At 36.3% G+C, this 22,256-nt stretch overlaps 1 protein-coding gene across 9 annotated transcripts in view; it reads right to left on the bottom strand.

The window, feature by feature from the left end:
• Nucleotides 1-22,256, bottom strand: part of spegb (striated muscle enriched protein kinase b) — a 164,317-nt gene that overhangs the window by 90,778 nt on the left and 51,283 nt on the right. For 4 of the 9 annotated variants that reach the window (XM_087268249.1, XM_087268252.1, XM_087268251.1 and 1 more), the window contains exon 1: nucleotides 11,536-12,146. The exons of the other annotated variants lie outside the window; for them this stretch is intronic. In XM_087268249.1, the coding sequence (XP_087124375.1) occupies nucleotides 11,536-11,568 (33 nt within the window). In that variant the 5' untranslated portion in view covers nucleotides 11,569-12,146. Of the gene's footprint in view, nucleotides 1-11,535; nucleotides 12,147-22,256 lie in introns of those variants that run through there. 9 annotated transcript variants of the gene reach the window in all.

The raw sequence follows: 22,256 nt of genomic DNA, 5'->3' as shown, positions 1-22,256 counted from the left end.
CTATACAGCTTAAAGCGACATTTAAAGGCTTAACTAGGTAATTAGGTTAACTAGGCAGTTAGAGTAATTAGGCAAGTTATCAGAAAATCAGAAAAATGTATAGCTTAAAGGGGCTAATAATTGTATCCTTAAAATGGTTAAAAAATTGAAAACTCCTTTTATTCTAGTCGAAATGAAACAAATAAAATTTCTCAAGAAGAAAACACATTATCAGACATACTGTGAAAATGTTCTTGCTCTTTTAAACACACACACACACACACACACACACACACACACACACACACACACACACACACACACACACACACACACGAAGTCAGAATATAGATATATATAAAATAACTATTTGCTTCAAATCTTGTGCTTTGCTATTAAAATACAAAAAATCTTGCAAAATGTTTCTTTTTTGATCTCAAGAACCACTGGACTTACAAATCCTGGAGGGACTGACTTGTGTAGCTTTATGCAGACAGAGTTCACCAAAATTAAATTGAGTTTTTTTAACAAGTAAATGTTGGGGATATGTTTGCCAGTAATTTTTTGGATTACGTTTTCATCAATTTCTAAAATTTATCAAATTTACTGTAGCCATTTTTTCTGTCTTTAAATACATCTGGCCAAAACTCACATTATAAAAGTTAAAGAGCAATGTGAAATGTGAAGACTTCTTAAAAACATATCGGCCATGCATGACTAAAGAGCAAACGCTAGACCCAAAACACTAGCTACTCAATTACTTAAACATTAGGATTAGAAACATTGTTTAAATTGTTTCATTGTTCAAAAATGTTGTACAACCTACAAGAAAACATAAAGAGCAATCAATAGCACTAAATAAGAGGAAAAGGCCTGATGACAAGTATAATGAACTATATTATAAATCCTTTTAAAAATAAACTCAATTATTTCATTTAAAGTTCACGAGGCACATCTTATACATCTGTTCATTTAGATGTCTAATTCATGCGTCTAGCGCAAAGTTTCAGGTAATTATTCAAAACTGCCAACCCAATTGGATCAATAATAATAGGGATGTTTGCTTTGGCCAACACCACCAATTACCAGAAGGTCAATAATTCCACATGACAGTCAATTTCTCAATCTATACTTGGGACAGTAAATTTACTCTGTGAGTTTGACAATGTTTGAGCGTCGGTCTATGATATTCTGAAGCTGCTGGTAACAGAGGACCCTTCAAGCTTCAATTACATTTTCCAAACTGACACTTATCCAAAATGACCTGCCAAATGCACACTCGCTCCTTTGATTTGAGCAGGCCACAGAGGGAGGATCTTCAGCCAGCCATCTGTGCTGTGAAGAGCTGAGCAACGGTCCTCTTTCTGGCTCGGCTAGAAGTAAACATGGACTCAAGAACTCAGCGGCTGACATTCAATGACTATGTCGTATGACAATATCGAGAATGGCTACAAAAAAGACAAAGCGATCTGCAATTATTATACAGTGTAAACCATTTACAAAGATTGAATTCACTTTCACATAGTTTTAGGTCCATATTGACATAATAGCATCAGGTAATTGCTGCAGATTTGTCGGCTGCACATCCATGATGAGAATTTCTCATTCCACCATATTATAAATTTGCTCTATTGGATTGAGCTCTGGTGACTGTGGAGGCCATTTGAGTGAACTCATTGTCATGTTCAAGAAACCAGTCTGAGACTATTCATGGTTTATGACATGGAGCATTATACTACTTGAAGTAGTCATCAGAAGATGGGTACACTGTAGTCATAAAGGCATGGACATGGTCAGCAACAATACTCAGATAGGGTGTGGTGTCGACACGATGCTCAATTGGTACCAATAGGCTCAAAGTGTGCCAAGAATATATCCCTCACACCATCACACCACCACCACCAGCCTTAACCAAGATACAAGGGAGGATGGATCCATGGCTTCATGTTGTTGACGCCAAATTCTGACCCTACCATCTGAATGCCGCAGCAGAAATTGAGACTCATTAGACCAGGCAATGGTTTTTCAATCTTCTATTGTCCAAATTTGGTGAGCCTGTGCGAATTGTAGCCTCAGTTTCCTGTTCTTAGCTGATAGGAGTGGCACCCGGTGTGGTCTTCTGCTGCTGTAGCCCATCCACCTCAAGGTTCGATGTATTGTACATTCAAAGATCCTCTTCTGCATACCTCAGTTGTAACGAGTACTGTTGCCTTTCTATCAGCTCGAACCAGTCTGGCCGTTCTCCTATGACCTTTGGCATCAACAAGGCATTTGTGGCCACAGAACTGCCGCTCATTGGATATTTTTTCTTTTTCGGACCATTCTCTTTAAACCCTAGAGATGGTTGTGCGTGAAAATCCCAGTAGTCCAGCCGTTTCTAAAATACTCAGACCAGCCAACCATGCCATGTTCAAAGTCACTTCAATAACCTTTCTTCCCAATTCTGATGCTCGTTTTGAACCTGTCTTGACCATGTCTACATGCCTAAACGAATTGAGTTGCAGCCATGTGATTGGATGATAAGAAATTTGTGTTAACAAGTAGTTTGACAGCTGTACCTAATAAAGTGGCCAGTGAGTGTATAAAAAGTATAATACAACAAAATATCTATAATATTGATAATTAGCTTGATTAATGGGTGATTAATCTTCTTTAACATAATATTCATTTAAAAGTGTGCAGTCTAGAGTTGTGGATTGATTATGCATTGTTATGTGATTACAAAGGACATGAAAAATTTTACTGCATTAAGTGGTTGCTTCACTGTAAGAAAAAAGCTTGTGCTTAAAATCAGTAACATAAGTAACATAACTTGTGTTGTTAAGATTTTTTGTCATTTGTTTACGGTAAATATTCCATAAAAATAAATGTTGCACTACCTTCATAGTCAAGGTAATCCAAAAATGCATTACAACAAGATTGATAATAATAATAAAAAATAATCCAAGATGACAAAGCGTGAGAAATGCCAATTATAATACTAATACTTAATTTTAAAAAGTTCAATATTTACATCATTTAAATCTACCCCAAAATGCATTATAAGATTCAATAGAACAATCTATCAGAGATTGCAGATATAATTAGAAATGCCAATTCTTTTTTCAAAATAATACTAAATAAAACAACACATGCTCATTCTGAAAATGTACCCCCATTTATGTTTCTGGAGATCGCGAATTATGTAGTCCGAGCTATGTATGGCTGCATTTTATCTTTAAAACAAATGCTATGGAGCAGTATGATGCTAACCAGCTGACCGTTTATCTCCGTATGGACAGCTTTTCAGCCGTTACTAGTTTGTTTAGTAGCTGGACATTTACGTCGGCAGATTTGAGATGCAGAGTGGAGTTGACTGCGACAACGGTGTTCGAGTCCAGTGAAAAACGGTTCCAGAAAGCAGGTAAGACAAAAACAAAAGTCAAAAATTAAAACAAACACGTAAACAACGGGGTGAGAATGTAGTAAAATCTGAAAACATGGCAAAAATCAGGCGAGGGCTTTTCTTTTCTAAATTGCTTTTTAAAACACTGCGGTTGGATTTAGGGAAGGGTGTGGGCGAATCAATCAGTGCTCTGGAAAACACTATTGGTTGAGTTTAGGAAAGAGGGAGGGTGGGTCAGTCGATCCGTCAGTCAGTCAGTAGACAGTGGCTATTGGTACATTTACATGAGAACAGCAGTCACAAATGGCACTCGTGACAAAAACTTAAGATCTGAAAAAGCGTACAGACCGGCCTCTGGTGGATTTGCAAAATCAAAAACTGCAAAAAATAAAAAATAAAAAAAATAATGCCTCCAGGGACGTATTTTGAGGTCTCCGGAAATGTATGTAGCAGTATGTGGTCAGAATGAGCCTGGTTTGAAATAAAAATGGTTGTTAACATGAAGTTATAACTTATATTTACGTGCATTTCTATGGGTAGCTATGAACATGTTAACACCAACCCCTTTTATGTAGGCAGCTCACTAGGTTTCAGAACAGAGCTATAAAGTTTTAAAAATATATATGATCCAGTCATTAGTTGGCACCAAAACAAGCTGCATGAAGCAGAGCTGCTGTTGTCGGTTTCAAACAAAACCCTCTGAGCCTGGTTGATCAGCACCTTGGAGAGCTCAAAGTATTTTTCTTGTCAGCCCACAGCACTGGCATTCATTCAGGATGAATCAAGCATCTCTGGGCAACAGGTCTGGCTTGTTTTGATGCATTTATTTTTACCTTTGTGGTCACCAGGTAATTTATTTGTTGCCAGGTTAAAGCCATGCTGAAGTCTGAGGAACGCTGCCGGCCACTATTCAATCAGGGTTACGGCATCCGCTTTCTGCTCTAACTCCACTCTTTCAGCACAGGAGCGAGTGGGCTATTTCAATCTCACCCGGTCCAACTTTTCATTACTCCGGCCAATGCAACGAGTGAATCACTTCACACCTTAAGGAACACATCTCTCTCTCTCTCTTTCCCTAATGCTTGTGAGTCAGCAGGGCAGGTTTAGAAAGAACGGTGGGACTTCATGTGATTCATGGCCTCATCTACAGTGCTGGTGTGTGGTCACTGCATTGATATTAATCAAACATTTGGTTGAAAGGGTTAGTTCACCAAAAGATAAACATTACCCCATTGTGTACTCTCCCTCGTGTGGTATTAAAAATGTATGAGTTTCTTTCTTCTGTTGAACACAAAGGATATTTTGAAGAATGCTGCTTCCCCATATTATGGCAGTCAATAGGGAAAATATCCTTGTGTGTTCAACAGAAGAAAAAAACTCAGATAGGTTTTAAACCTATGCATTGAAGGGGAAGTAAAGATGACTGAAGGTTAATTTTTGGATGAACTATCCCTCGAAAGGTTCATTTAAATAGCTAACAGCATGGCAAAATATGTCAGCCACGTTAACCTGAGGTTTCATATTGATGATCAATTGGTTGCAATATCAAAATTATTCCCAATTTTGTGCCAATTTATTTTAGGTAGCCTTAACTAATATGTTATATGAAATTAATGATTTGTTACTGTGTAAATCCAGTACATGTTCAACAATTACACTGTTGATGATCCCTTACACTTTAACCTACCCTTAAACCTATCCACACCACCAAAGCTTTGCCTAGTCTCACCATATCCCACCTTAATATCACCATAAGTGTTCTGCAATACATTATGAACACAATAAGTACATTGTATTCATAGTTTTAAATACATGGTAGTTAAGACCTTTAAATATAAAGTGGGACACCCAAATTAATTAAGCAAATCAAGTTTGCAGTGTGTGTCCCAAATATGTGTATATATATATATATATGTATATATATATATATATATATATATATATATATATATATATATATATATATATATATATATATATATATATATATATGTATATATATATATATATATATATATATATATATATATATAGATAGATAGATAGATAGATAGATAGATAGATAGATAGATAGATAGATATATGTGTGTATGTATATATATGTGTATGTATATATATATATAGACAGAATTATAAGTCCCCCTGAATTATTAGTTGCCTGTTTAAGTTTTCCCCAACTTTTGTTTAAAGGACAAAAATTATTTTTCAGCACATTTCTAAACATAATAGTTTTAATAACTCATCTCTAATAACTGATTAATTTTATCTTTGCCATGATGACAGTAAATAATATTTTACTATATATTTTTCAAGCCACGTTTATACAGCTTAAAGTGGCATTTAAAGGGTTAACTATGTTAATTGAGTTAACTAGGCATGTTAAGGTAATTAGGCAAGTTATTGTATAATAATGGTTTGTTTAGTAGACTTTTGAAAAAATATATAGTTTAAAGGGGCTAATCATTTTGACTTTAAAATGGTTTTTTAAAAAAAATAAAAACTGCTTTTATTCTAGCCAAAATAAAACAAATAAGACTTTCTCCAGAAGAAAAATATAATCAGACATACTGTGAAAATTTCCCTGGTCTGTTAAACATCATTTGAGAAATATTTAAGAAACAACAAAAAAAAATATTTTTGTTAGAAATTATTTATACTGTGAGGATTTACTAAATTTATGCAGTGAAAAATTGGTGGATAGTTGCTGCTGATCTATATGTGAGTTTTTTTTCTTTTAGAACAAAAGGTTTATGGGTATTTAAATGAATTATGCAACAAAATTTAGTATGGTTTGTGATCAATTTGTATTTTCGCCCCCCAAAATCCCACACTGGCTTTGCTTGTTTGTGACCTAATTTGCGCTGCATAGAATATTGCAAATGAGCTATTGCGTTTAAGCTCTTTAATTAGCATATTGTTAGTAGATCTCAAAACTAAGTGCTTTTATAGGGTTTCGCTCATGCACTAATTTACACTGTTTAGTAAATCTAGCCTTAACAATCTTCACTTATGCATCTTTCATTCATTCATTCATTCATTCATTTTCTTGTCGGCTTAGTCCCTTCATTAATCCGAGGTCGCCACAGCGGAATGAACCGCCAACTTATCCAGCAAGTTTTTACGCAGCGGATACCCTTCCAGCCGCAACCCATCTCTGGGAAACATCCAAACACACATTCACAGACACACCCATACACTACGGACAATTTACCCTACCCAATTCATCTGTGACACATGTCTTTGAACTGTAGGGGAAACCGGAGCACCCTGAGGAAACCCACGTAAAGGCAGGGAGAACATGCAAACTCCACACAGAAACACCAACTGAGCCGAGGTTCGAACCAGCGAACCAGCGGCCCAGCGACCTTCTTGCTGTGAGGCGACAGCACTACCTACTGCACCACTGCCTCGCCCTGCTTAGTCATGTTCATTTTTGTTTATAGGATCCTAAAGGAAAATGTGTGCATAAAGCTTTGGCTTTATAACATGATGGAATAAATGATGACAATTTAGTTTACAAAAAGGCTAAAAAAAAAAAAAAAAAAAAAATCAACAATTGTTTTTTAAACTGGAGTTTGTATAATACATTGTGATCAGTCTCCGTGTCCTTACACGTATTTAATCATTTAAAGCCACCTTTACACTGCACAAAATGCTTATGACTACGTGAAACCAAAAGTCTATTCAGTCCATCCAGTGAGAATGCCTTGAACAAACATTTACTGATTTGAGCAAACTGATTTCAGACGGTGATAAAGTCATGTCTAATGGTCTAGAACAAAATCAAATGGGCTTTACTGGAAATCAAAGCAACATTAAAGTGATTAAAATGCTCATTTCTCAGTAAAAATGGAATCATAAGTTAATAAATTTGCATTGTTTGCACCATCAGGCACCATTTTTATTCCTTCCACCAATTCGTTTCCCAGCAGCATACATAGTTTTAATCATACCGTAAATGTATTCTTCACTATGTGGTTTACTTCAATTCTAAGTAAACAAGAAGATACAAACACTAATGGCCTTTTTCCACTGAGTGATGTGGTATGGTTCGGTATGCTTTTGTGGCTTTTATGAGTTTCTACTGTCAAAAGGTACCAAAAAGCAAACCGCACTGTACCTTTCGAAAGGGTACCTAGCACAAAAAAAGGCAGAGCAAGACGCGCAGCTGAACTCTATTGATTTACAGAGATACGTCACTGTTTTCACTGCTTGTGCACAAGAAAGAAGAATGAAAACTAAGGCCATTTTTAAAAATACAGAGACTCTACACTGTAATAGTATACATATAATAACAAGCCATGGTCGACCCCAGCTCAAACAAACCTTGTCGTCATCTTGATGAACAGCCACATAGCCAAGAAGAAGAGCAAAATCTACCCGGTGCCCCGTAAATGTTTACAAGGCCATCTTAAGCGCGAGCGGTTTCGCTTTTCATGAGAAAGCTTACGTGCGAATCTATATTTGAATTAACAAACTTCTTGAGCTGATGATAATACCATGTGTGTGATTATTGAAGTGCTTCTGACATCCAATTCTTTCAGAAATTGACAAATGCGAGAGTGACGCGTGAAAAAACAAAGGAGAAGCCCGAAAAAACAAAGGAGCAGATGATTTTTTCAGCAACCCAAAACATGAACAAACTGCCATGTTTACTTATTATTATCACCTTTTGGACTATTATGAACTCGGAATGATGGATGATATGTGAACGACCTATACAGCTTTACTTTGACATTTTCTTGAGTGAGCATGGCGTTGGCTGAAACACCACACCCTACCATTGGTATCCTTTTGGCAGTGGAAATGCATGCCTAATAAAGGTGACCTGCACTGATCCATACTGTACCACTCAATGGAAATGGGCCATAAATTCAGATATGATCTCATACCTCAGTATATCGTGTGCAAAAGCTGACTTTGTTAGGTTTTTGTCAACCTAATATGTTGAACCTTGCAGTTAACAGCAGAAAGATGGTGGCGCTGAAGCGATCTAATATTCAAAAAAATAAAGTAAGAATTAACGACAGAAATAACCTCCATCTAAGGTCTTTTCTGCTTTGTAAGGACTGGTATATCTTTAATGAAATGAATGTGGAAATGTTTTTTTTTTTACTAGAAGCAAAAAGATATGCTGTCTCCCCAAAACACATCAAACGAAGAGATGAAATAATAGCATATTATTCACATGACAGTACAGAAAATGAAACTAGCATTTACCCTACATCTGAAACTATGACTCAGCCACCTGTTCGGTCTCTGTCTGGTCTCCAAGCTACATCTCTGCCCCATCCACCCGCTTGTCTCCGTCTGCCGACTAAGATCCAATTATCTTTTTCTTTCGCCCATCCCCCCTCGTCTCCTCACACCCACTTTTCCTTTCATCTTCACAAGGATTCCTATCAGCTTGAGAGGAAGAGGTAAGAGCTTGTCCTGCTCACCTCCTCTCACCTGTAAAATGTCACAATGACATATTGTCAAAAGCAGCACACTTTGGTGCATTTACAGCCGGTGGCAGTGATGGAGTGCAGATTGCTCATTTTCACTTTATGTGGCACCTAGGGAGGGGGGGGGGGGGGGGCACAGTTTGCATTTTGACCTGACAGTCTATATACAGAGATATTACCCCTCATTAGTGGTGATCATTTCTCTAAGCTTTATGGTGTGCCATTTAACCCAAAAAATGTCATCATTTAACCAGCCTAATGTTGTTACAGTTTTTACAAGATACAAAGAATTCCAAAACATTAGGGACGCTCTGATTGATCAGCCGAATACCGGTATCGGGCGATAATCACATTTAATGACTCGATCAGTACTTGTTAATCTGGCCGATCTCATGTGTTTGTTTATGAGATTACAAGCAGAGGAAGATGCACGTGCGCTCCTATATGTTATACATAGGCTACAGCAGCCACAACATGTGAAGAGGTGAATCATATGAGGGAGCGTAAGCGATCAATGCGCTCGCATCACAACTGTTAAAATGCAGACAGATGTTTACAGTTTACTGGCGTGACTTGCGCAAGTGATGGTCTCTGTGTTGCAAGTGCAGCCATTGTATATCTAGAGCTTTGAGCTGCTGTGAAATGAGTGGAGGGATCGCCCCTAACTAGTGTCTCATTTCATTCCCCCTTTATGACCTCTCCCAGAAGCTCTGCGAGTCTTCTGCATATTCATACCAGCTCCACGATACCCAAAAATTAGTTAAAATACCCAAAAATCATGGCAACTAGAGTGAATGATCAAGAGAACAGATTGCGAGAGGAGCAGTAATGTTCTAAGCATTTGGTATTATATGCAGCATCCTTAATTCATTCACTTAGGTAAGGCAAGATCTACTTTTAAAGTTTATACTTAGAGTGAAAATGGGCTTAATGCATTATAAAGCTTGAAGCATTAGAATCGGTACTCTGTAACAGCCGATCACCATGACAAGGAATCGGTACTCGGTATCGGCTGATCACCATGAGAAGGAATCGGTACTTGGTCTCGGCTGCAAAAATTCTGATCGGAGCATCCCAAAAAACATAGTACTCCACTGACTGATGTATGGACATACATTCATTATTTGTTATTATTTTTATTTTTTACTTGCACAGCAATCGCATTTCGAAGCCTACATCTTTTAGGAGCTAAAAGTGCAGTCATGTTGTTCTGCCATTTTTCACTGGCAAAATCCAGTCATTTCAATAAGCAGCCAACATGATCATTTCAGGTGAAAGATTTCCCCTCGAGGATTTTGCAAAAGCTTCATGTCCTTTTAGGATTCAACAAAAAGAAAATAGAATATTTTAGGTAATAGTTATCCCAAAAATGAAAAATGAGGCATGGGTTCTTCAGGGTTTTTTCCAAAGTATTTCCAAACTTGAATGAATTTGATATATAATATCATACAGTTACATAAATATATACACAGCTCAGCATATATAAGTTCACCCCTCACAAATCTATTTTTTAAATTCATATTTTTAATAGAAAGCCATACAATATTATTTTTGTGCATATACATTAGATTAGTCAGTACTGAAACCAAATCTGCAGCTTATCTAGCAAAATGACTCACGATAATGGTCCAAAAACTACAACAGCCAAATTAATGTTTTAGGAAAATATTAAACACAAATTTTAAAAAGGAGGAAAAAAATCAATATAAGCAAAAAAATGTGAAAATTTTGTTGAAATTTTGTAGGTTGTAAATTTTTTTGAGGACTAACCCAATCCCTGTAACACAATTTTTGTTATCCTGTCATGAACAAAACACTGCTTAAATGAATTCCTTCTAGAACCCTAAAGATATTGCTCTTCAGAATGCTCTTTATTGCAATAAATGTTCAGCATGCTAAATTATTTTCATCTAGCATCAACCCAACCACCTAGCAACACTAAATTATCTTAGCAACAACATAGCAAAGCAGGCTTGGAAGCAGAATTTAAACATGCATCCAGTTCTGGAGCAATACCAGCCAGTTCTGCAGTATGTATTAAATGTAACCAATAAGAGAGTAGAAATATAACCATATTAGCTGATGGTCTAGCTGTAAAAAATCTCCCTGTTAATGCTGTGAAGTGGTCCAATTTACGATCCTACAGTTCCCCAGAAATATGCATCAGGGAAAAATGGGTTGCTGCTACAAGCACTTCTGTTTTATTGCACTTGGACAAGAAAACAACCTACATGCTGACTTGCCATATGTCTTGTATAGCGGTGCAAAATCGAACAATACAAGTTGCAGAATCCCCATTAGCAGATTTCAATATAAAACTTTTCAATTATAAACAATACTTCAGTGTTTTAAAGCCCCAGAACACCCCTTAAGAGGGAACAACAAAGCACCCATAGGGCTATCAGCTTTGTCTCTGGGGCATCTGCAGGGTTTCCTAGCGTAAACCCAGAATGCATTAGAATATGATAGAGATTAATGAGCCATCTATTCCGCTGTAATCATCTTCACGCAATTAGCCAGATGGTTGCCGTTTGTTTACAAGAAAAGGGTGGGGCGCAGGAGTGCGAATGAGCACTAACAGCCCAAAGGAGGGAATTGGGTCAAGCTTCCCTCAGACGGAGACTCGCCGAATGACAAATCCCACATATATGGGTCAAACTCAAACTCCCAGTCAGTTCCGAGTCAACATGCAAGGCATGAAAAACGAGGCATGCAAGGACTCACCTGAAAGCGTTTCTTGGACCAGATTTTCTTCATGGCTTGGAGTAATCCTGGTCTTTTGTTGCGTTTAACCGAGGTGGGAGTGATGGTTTCTGGAAGCTGGGAATTGACGGTCAGACCCGCTGGTGACCTGATGGTATCGGTGGCATGATCTGAATCCAGTTTGGACTGCTGAAAAAGCCGCTTTATAAAAGGAAATGTACCAAACGGATGGGTTATTCACCTTCCGTAATTTCTCTGAGAGCCAAAGTTCCCTCTCACCAACTTGATTTTCCTAAGCATACTCCCTAAAAACTCAATTCTGTGTTATGAAGTTGATTTTGTCCCCCCGCTGAAGATACTGTGCTGTTGTTCTTTCAGTTTAAGAAGAAGCCCGAACTAACAGCAGAATTAAAGAATGCTTGAGGAAAAAAATGAACCTCAGTAGACGGCACCTCCACAGTGCTTCAGGATTCCCAGAGGCAAATAATCAGAGCTGGCTCTGAAGCATCGCTTGAGAATTAACCAATAAGAGCGCAGAATAATATACTCAGCCAGCAGCAGCAAGCAAAGGATTGTGTGTGTGTGTGTGTGGAGAGGTAAGCAGAGAAAGAGCGAGCAGGAGTGAGAAAGACAGAGAAACCACTACCCTGCACCGTTTTAGGGGGAAGGGAGGGAAGATAGACAAAAAGAGAGAGAGGGAGGGAAAAAGAAGACAGATCAAGAGAGAGAGAGAGAGAATGAGTCAGTCCTGTTGAGCCTTGCACTAAGGGATGCCAGTTGGCAAATGCTTTTTCATGTCCCGCTTTCCTTTTTTCCCCCCTTTTCTCCCCCTCACTTTCTCCTTCTGTTGTGTATGGAGGCTGAACGTGTCTCTCCTGCCCAGCAGCAGCAGCTCCAGTTGGGAGTCTCCTCACCCACTGCCTTCGTTTCACATTCAGGATCAATGCTCGTGACGTCAGAGCAGCCTCCAGTTGATGCTGTTTTTATTTTTTGCAACCCACCATTTGAACCTTTTAAAATAATTGTACAAGATATGGATGGGTGACACTTACAAAATCATAAAAAATTAATCTCTGTTGATGATATTTCAAAGTAATATTATATATAAAAATACAGTTATGTTGGAGATATAACAAAAAATTGTAAGCAACATGAACTCTGAATCATCTTGAGGACTAAAGGTGTGGTAATGTTGTTTTACACATTAACCAATGCAATATACAGGTGTTCCTAATAGAAATCAAGCATTGATCATGAGGTGAAACGTTTTGCCACACAGATTTCACAATGGATTTGGTGGATAAAATGGATTTGCCATAAAAATATTGGGTCACGCTTTATTTTGATGGTCCGTTTCTTAAATTTAAGTTACATTGCAGTTACATTGCATCTACATGCCAACTAATTCTCATTAGGTTATAAGTAGACTGTTAGGTTGGGGTTAGAGTTAGTGTGTGTAAGTTGACATGCTTGCAAAGTTTCTTATAGTCAATTAAATGTCTGTTGAAGGAGCAGTATCAACAGATATTAAGCAGACAGTCTACTAATACTCAAATAGACCATCATATTAAAGTGTTACCAAACATTGATATCAGATAGAGGGGATGGGTCATGTTCACTGCAAAAAATGCTTTTCTTACTTAAATTTTTTTCTTGTTTTTAGTCCAAATATCTAAAAATTCCTAAATCAAGAAGAATTTTCAAGACAAGAAAAACATATTGTCTTGTTTTGAGAAATAATATGCCAATATTTAGTGAGTTTTTCCTTAAAACAAGAAAAATAATCTGCCAATGGGGTAAGGAAAATAATCTTACATCAAAAGAAAAAACAAGATTATTTTGCTTACCCCATTGGCAGATTATTTTGCTTGTTTAAAGGAAAAACTCACTTAATATTGGTATATTATTTCTCAAAACAGGATAATATGCTTGATATAAGAAATTTTAGATATTTAGACTAGAAACAAGACAAAAAATCTAAGCAAGAAAAGCATTTTTTGCTGTGTTGTGAAAGCAGATTATGATTAAAAACAGTGCTGACATGGGTCTGTTCTTCGTACTTTGCTTAAATGATCAAAGATGGTTTGGAAGATCTTGATCTTTTAATCGTGATAACTGATCTCTCGATAATTTGGTTTTTGAAACAAATTTGCAATTATTAAAATGATTAATATCTGGATGAATTGGTTTGAGATTACTGTGGGCTTGTTTTTATTGTAAAAGACCAACCTATCGATCCTTGAAATCACGATCAGCAATGCAGCAATTGGCTGGAGGCAATTGGCAGCGTGATTCATCTGATTAATAATAACAATATTAGCATCACCTGATTAACATTAATTGTCAGCCATTTGGGCAAAATGACATACAATTTGTAGTAAAAATTTGTCTACAATTTCTGTCAAGAATACAGTATTTAGCAATTTATTTAATTTTACTTTTGACCAGATTTTTAAAATGACAGCATTCAAGTTACTTAATCCCATGGCGTAAGGTATGACTGGCTATTTTAATTAAAATGTGCATCAAAAATATAAAATAAGCTAAAATAAGAGAAATGAGAAAAGAAATTGAGAAAATGATCTGAATCTCCTGCACATCAAATCACCCACAAATTAGCTGTCAACATGACTCCTGTAAATTAAATAACTATTTCCTCACATTTTTTCTAAATCCCTCAATGAGAATATTATATGGACTTGTGTGTAAACACTCTCAGAAATTGTAGTAAAGCTGGAGGGGTACATTTTTAATGTTTGCATTTTTATCTCAAATGCTCATATTGGTATCTTAAGAGTATATACAGTGGTCCTTCGCTATTCACGGGAGTTACATTGTAGAAATAAACCACAATAAAGGAAATCCGTGAAATAATCAGCTTTTTTTTTCAATCATTTTAGATGTTTTAAGGCTCTAAAACCCTTCACTACACACTTTATATATTTTTCTGAGACAGGCATTACTATTTTCTTACATTTCTTTCTTAGCATCTTCCTCTGCCTTTTGAGTGCTAACGCAGGTGCCTTTGACGGTGACGAATGTTTGGTTGGCACTGTGTGGAGAACATACAAGCCAACATACAGTACAGCACTTCAGAGTCACACTGCTAGCGATCGAAGATTTGTGTAAATTTGGCAAGTTGAAAGCATTCTGTACTGAAACGGAGAAACGGTATGGGGAAATTGATTGACAATGATCTACAGCCATCAGGACGCAGAACACAATGATCTGTAGAAAAAAAACAGGATATATGCAGGAATCCTAAAGACAATTTCATTACCCTTTTAAGACTTTTTAAAGACCTTCTCAGAATTATTTAAGACCATTTGGCCGTCTGTTTCGATCTATGGTTTTGCTTTATGTTTTCCTACATCACATCACCTTCCCACGTTTGTCGCAAATTACGTGACATCACCCGGATGGAGGAGCTTGCTCGGACTTGCCCCGGCCTAAACCAATCGCATAGATCGAGCACGCCGTTGTAAATATTAGAAGGAAAATAAATATATTTATGCTTTTTTGGAGTTAAACACTTTGAACAAAGCTTTAACTAAATTTAAGACCTCGTAAAAACATGATTAGGACTTTTTAATACCTTTTGAGGGCCTTAATTGTCTCATAATTGATTTAGCAAATTCTAATACATTTTAAGACCCCGGGGACACCCTAAAATCTGCAAAACTTTAAGGCTGTGAAGTCAACCGTATTATAAGGATCACTGTATTTACAAAGTGTATACATTAGTCATGAAAAAGTACAAAAATGTTTTCTTTGAACCCCTTGAAAAAATAACCCTTGTGATATTTAGTGTCGGTTTTAAACAGCTTTAAATTCCTTTTTTTAAATTTTATCTTACAATATAGTAATTTTTCCTGATATAATACAGTAATTTTTCCTAATATAATACACAACAATAGATTGGTAAAGCTGGTAAAGACTTTAAGTATCACCTTTGCTTGAAAATGACAAGACCTAATCCTGTTTATACAAAATAATCTTTTTCCCAAGCAGGTTTGAGCTACCAGACCTGTTGCCATGACAACGACTCCTGAATGAGCTTCGAAGAATGAAACTATTCTGGATCACGTCAAACTGTCAATAATTACATCCAGCTAACTGAGTAATCCAAGTACAAAGAACGAACGCCAGATCAATCTCATGCATTTGCACTTGTTTGTAAAAAAAACACAGAGATCTCCTGTGCAAGTGAGCATGACTAAATAAGGGTCTCAAATTAAGTGAAGAATCTCAGATGTGAACATGAAAGCAGTGATATGAGACATATTTGAAGGCAATTCCAGGTGTAAATGTTTTCAGTGATCCAATCACGAGTCTACTAATATATTTTACCATGTTAAAATGCTGGGTTCCACACAATTCCTTCATGATGTCCCAATACAAATTCATTAGGTTAACTTAGTTGTTTTATGTTTAATCCACTTATATTTGCAAAAACAATTAAAATGTCTCCCCCAAAAAATTGTGTGTTGTTGTGTTGTGTTTTTTCAATTGTGTTGATTCAGCTCATTTTAAACAAGTAGTTTAAACAAGCGGTAAAATAATTTGTAAAGTGTGCCAGATGGAAACCTGTCCGATGATGTCAGAATTTTCATTTCTCTGAGAAATACAGTGCATCCGGAAAGTATTCTAAGCACTTCACATTTTTCCACATTTTTTATGTTACAGAATTATTCCACAATGTATTAAGTTCATCTATTTCCTCAAGATTTTACACACAATACCCCATAATGACAATGTGAAAAAAATATTTTTTGAAATTGTTGCAAATTTATTACAAATATAAAAAGCTGAAAAATATCAATAGAGTGGCTTCACAACAGCTTGGTGAATGTGCTCGAGTGGCCCAGCCAGAGCCCAGACCTAAATGCTATTGAACATCTCTGGAGAGATCTGAAAATGGCTGTACATTGTCGTTTCCCATCCAACCTGGCAGAGCTTAAGAGATACTGCAAAGAGGAATGGGCAAAGATAAATTCAATAAGACTTGAGACTGAAATTGCTGCCAAAGGTGCATCAACAAAGTATTAAGCAACGGCTGTGAATACTTCTGTACATGTGACTTTTCAGGTTTTTTAGTTTTAATAAATTTGCAATAACTTCAAAAAATCTTTATATTTCACATTTTCATTTTGGGGTATTGTGTGTAGAATTGAGGGGGAAAATTTTTTTTTATAAATTTTGGAATAAGGCTGTAACGTAACAAAATGTGGAAAAAGTGAAGCACTATGAATACCTTCCAAATGCACTGTAACGCTTTAAAACACAATTCAAGGCATTTTGCTATCATATACTGTCCTGAAACATACAGTCGTTGGATCAAACCCATTTGCGCCAGAACAAATAATTCTAAAACGAATTTGTGCCTTTTTCTTTTTGTTGTAATTTTTTTAAGATAAACACAATAACTTCAGTAACCTACACAATAATCCAATCCAGGGGTCCGTTCTTCGTACCTCGCTTAAATGATCTAAGATTATTTGGCAGATCCTGGATCTTTTAATCTTGATAACTGATCTCTCGCTAATTTGGTTCTTCAAACAAGTTCGCGAATCAGATTAAAATGTCTGGATAAATTGATCTGAGATCGCTGCGTGTGTTGTGAAGGACAGATCTATCGATTCTCAAAATCATGATCAGCAATGCAACGATTGGCTGACGGCACAGCAGCGTAATGACATCATCTGATTAATTTTCAATTATCCATGTGAGCAAAATTACATCAAATTAGCAGTAAACGGCTTGTTAAATATGACACGCAATAACCTTCCACATTTGTTGTGAGCTGCAGGCTTTACACTTTCATGTGTCAAGAGTATTCATCATGTATTTCAATGTAAATCAATGTATTTAGTTCTACATTTAGAAAATATTTTCTTTATTATAGTAGCCGTTTTTTTAATCGGTGTAAAGAATAACTGGTTGTTTACAAAAGAATTTTCATATTGGTAAAGGTGTCTGCAACTTTTGTGAAGCATTAAATCACTGGCATATTAACTATCAAAACATGTTTATGACTGCATAAATCTATTATTGCTTTAGAAAAAAAAAACACATATAGTGCATTCCTATTATACACAATTTGTACTAAAGCGATCTAAAATGTTCATATCAATAAGTTTTCTCTTTGCACCACCAGGTGGCAGTCTTTGTACTTTCATTTCGAGGGTGCAGATTGCATACGTTTTATTAATATGTACAACTTTATTTATTTTATTAATGACTATAACTTTATATATATAGTTTAATAATATGTACCATTTTCCCAAGTGTAAATAACTACTACTGTAAGAAAATATCAGAATTTGGAACATACTTTCTGTATTATCTTTGCTTGAACTAAGCCGATCTAATCCTGTTTATATGAATTGAACCTGCTCCCGATCAGGTTTGAAGAATGAAACGATCCTGGATCGTGTCAAATTGTCAATATCCAAATCCAGCTAACTAATCCACGTACTAAGAACGGACCCCTGATCTTGTCTTGTTTGAGGGATATCCTGCTCTACATTACTCTACATTCCTTTATTACCCTTGACCTGAAAATATCACAAAATATTCCTTCTAACTGATAGCAACATGCTGCAGAGGAATATCATGGTGCAAATCATATATCGGTACATTTTTGTTGGATAGTATATCATCCTGCAGCATAGCCCTAGCATCGTTTCTTTTATCTCCTCCTCCAATAGCTCAAACAAATTGATGCATTAAAGTTTATTAAAAGGTTTATTAGAATTTACATCCCTTGGACAGAAATCAAATATCTTTAATGAGAAGACTGAGGCAATCATGTGCAGCTTTTAGATTTGCATAATGAATTCATGAATTATAGAGTCTCACACCTGTGATGTTAGCAAAGGGGGTCGGCGAGGCGCATTGATTTTTCGGCTATGTAATTTCTATAGAGCACACAATCCATAATATTACTGACACAGCAGCAAAGCGCAAGTCACAATGAAAACACGCTCAAAAAGATATTGAGGAATGAAATGTGGTCTGTAAGACTTGGCCACTGAAATGAATTGCCATTTTTCAGAGCCAATCTGCACACATTATAAAGGCTGACGCCTGCTGAGGCAGAACATCAAGGGGGGCTGTGAGAGAGCCAGACGCCCAAAACATTCACATATTCATTCTCATTAGCTGTTTACGCTCGTGTCCATAATAAGCCAGGTGGACGGCTGTTTTTCTGTATTGTTGTCCACACCTGGGTCCTTTCGCTCCAATGCACAGCGTGTAAAGCCAATATCCATGAAACCAAACACACAATATATTGAAAAGAGAAACTAGTGCATAAAACACATCTAGATATAAATGATTCACTCATCACTAAAAACAGCCGAGTTTTTTTTGGTCAGCCTTCAAAAATAAGACAAAATTGGCCCTATTTGTTTTCTCAAAGCACATTCCTTATCAGGGTTGCAGCACACTCATCTAAATCTTTGTTTTTCTAATTTCTATCCAAATTTAATGACTTGTTTAGCCTCAAACAACATTCACTTTCATCTGATAGCACAAATCCTTCTTAATCCATCTTAATTTTCTTCCAGTTTGTAACACCAACTTTTAAAGATACAATCAATTTGTGATGTTTAAATGAAACATTGTATTTTTTCCCCACTAAATAACCTGTTTTACTCACAAGTACACAATCCAGACTAATTCTGAAAACATACCGCTATATAGATTTTTGGAGAGCACTAAACACGTCCCAAGAGCTACGTATTTTTGCAGTTTTTGTTATCGCGAATCTACCAGAGGCCGCTGTTTAAGCTTTTTGAGATCTGAAATTTGGCGAGTGCCATTCAGGTCTGCTGTTCTTGCATAAATCCACCAGAGGCCGCTGTCGACTGACTGACCCACCCTCCTCCGGCCCTAAACCCAACCGATAGTGTTTTGAAAAACACAGATTGATCCTCTCACCCACTTCCCTAAACCTAACCAACATTTTTAAAAAGAAATCCAGAAAAAGAAAAGCCCTCGCCTGATTTACCACGTTTTCAGATTTTACCACATTCTCATTTATCTCTCAAGTTATTTACTTGTTTATTTATACCTGCTTTCTGGAACCGTTATTTGGTGGACTCAAACCCCGTCATCGTAGTCAACTCTTCTCTGCATCTCAGGTCCGCTGACGTACATGGTGAGCCACTGGACAAACTGGTATTAACAAACTGGTCCATACTGAGGTAAGCTGTTAGCTGATAAGCGCGAAAAGGAGTGACGACATACCGTCCTGTAGCGTTTGTTTTAAAGACAAAATGCAGCCATATGTAGCTCTGATTACACAATTCACAATCTCCCAAAAAAAGTGTATTGGGTTACGTTTTCAGACTGAGCCTATGTTGCAACTAGATAACAAAAGCATAATGGGTTAGTAGTGGAGGATGCTTGATTTGTTTTTTGTGGATGTTAAATCATGATTATTCATGTAATTTAGTGCTCAAATTTAATATTTAATACTAATATATTAACACAATTTGTAAATAAATTAATCTAAATAATAATAGGGTGATACTTTTCAAATACACAGCCTAAAGTTTGGGGTGAGTTATGGTTTGGGCTTTTTTGTTTGTTCGCCTGTTTTAAAACTAAATAAATTAATGCTTTCTTAATAGGCAAAAATGCTAATCAAATAGTTTAAAGCATTTGAAAAGACATGTTTTATGTTAAAAAGTCTATTTCTATGTAAATCTTTTGTAGAAAATTATCAATTTACTTTATATTTTATTGAAGAAATGCATCCTTTTAAAAACAAAACAAGACAAAATCTAATAAAATTATACTTACTGACCCCAAACCCTTGAACTGTTTTGTATATTAATACATTTGTAATATTTCATGTTGTACAAGTTAACCTTAATCCAACAATTACTGTACATAACGTAACAATTAACAATGGTATGTCCCCAGCAAACAGTTTTGTGTTTAATAGACGTCTAATAGACATCTAAAAGTGTACAGCTTGGCTAAAACAAGGCTAAACTTGGGCTGTCAGTGAAAAACTAATAGACATCTAAGAATAATCCAAAACTAGACTAGATTAGACAGACTTTATATGGTGTACTCAATTGTTTCTGTTTATTTGAAGACTAGTCTAGTTTTGGCCTATTCTTAGACGTCTATTAGATTTTCACTGACACCACAAATTTAGTCTTGTTTTAGCCAAGACGACTATGTTTAGACGTTTATTAGACATCTTTTAAAAACAAAAAATGCTTGCTGGTGCCATTCAACATCAATAAATCCAGTAAAATATGCAAAATGCTTTGAATATCTATACTATAATCCCTCAATATGCAAATTATTTATTGGTATCAGGCTGATTCTTTTGCCAATTGTTGCATCCCTACTTAGAATGGCATTTTGTTGGCTTTCAGTGTATGTTTGTTTGTTTTTTCAGTGTGTTGAGGCAGTTGTTTTCTTTCAGTGATGTAAGCAGTGTTACAAACTAGATTGCCAATTGACCCAACTCTCGTTCTAAACACATTTTCTGTGTCCTTGTCTTCCGTCTCTCTCTTCATCCATCTCTTCAGCCCTGGCTCATTCTCTCTGACAGACAGTGGTCAATATCCGAGGGACCAGTACAGCTCCGTCTTTTCTCTGTTCAATGGATCTCATCGACTGCTTTTAAGAACAATTATAAAGGCTAGGCTTTATTCCACCAGGTGTCACAAAACTGACACACATTTGCCTTGTTTTCACCTTTTAAACTGCCACATATCTCACTTACGCTAGCTGACACACTGAATCATGGTGTTGAATGCCAAATTGTTCTTTTTGGGGTTACTAGCACATAATAGCAGTAGATACAACATACATATTTGCTGTCTTTTGTTTCAGTTAGTTCCAGACCAAAAAGAAATTGATACAACTAGTCATGTGGTTTTTTTTAAGACAGAAACTTGTATATTTTTTTGACTGAAAGGTAACAGTTGTATTTGTTTCAGTTGAGAATGCATTAAAAAAAAGTTTATAAAATGTGAAATGGAGACAAAACAGCATCAGGAACTCCAATAAATCTGCTGCAAAAAGATACATCTCTGATACCTATAATGTAATAGGCACTATCCTGACTATAAACTGATTTTTTAGCATTCTGTCTGTTTAATTTCCACACATATCCTTTTTTTGGTTTGTTTAAATGTCTTGGTCCAAGCTGCATTCCCATTCAGTTGAACCAAACCAGAGTTTGATTGGAAGTAGACCAATAGACTGATTTCATGCGGCCACCATTTTAAAAGTGAAATCGAGGCTGCGGAGGAAAGAAACATAAAAGTATCGCTTGGAGTCACTCAGGAATGTTGTCTACCTAGCCTTACATCTTATCAGCAAAGAGAAAGTGACACAAATTTATAATTTCACAGCCTTCCGAGTGACTGGAAGGTCCGTTCTGAATGGATAGTGAAAATGAAAACGCATATCAGACCTCAGGTTAAGGGAAATGGCACTAGTTAGCTAACGTTATCTTTCCCAAACCCACATTTTAGATGCCATTTACCAAACTCAAGTTCATGAACTGATTTTTTCACTATATTAGACTTGTCTTAATACTTAATTAAGTACTAAAATAAAAAATATTAAAAAACAACAATTTCCGACTAACAATTAAGGTACTGTTGATGGTGTTCCTAAACAGCGTTGATTTGTCATTGTGTTCACCAGTGCTCAACAGAAATGGTCATCAGTTCACCCACTGCATTTCACAATGTTTACCGAGC

This window comes from Danio rerio, chromosome 9, assembly GCF_052040795.2.
Source record: "Danio rerio strain M-AB ecotype USA chromosome 9, GRCz13ab, whole genome shotgun sequence".
NCBI classification, from domain to species: Eukaryota; Metazoa; Chordata; class Actinopteri; order Cypriniformes; family Danionidae; genus Danio; species Danio rerio.
This window is presented reverse-complemented; position numbering and strand designations above follow the sequence as displayed.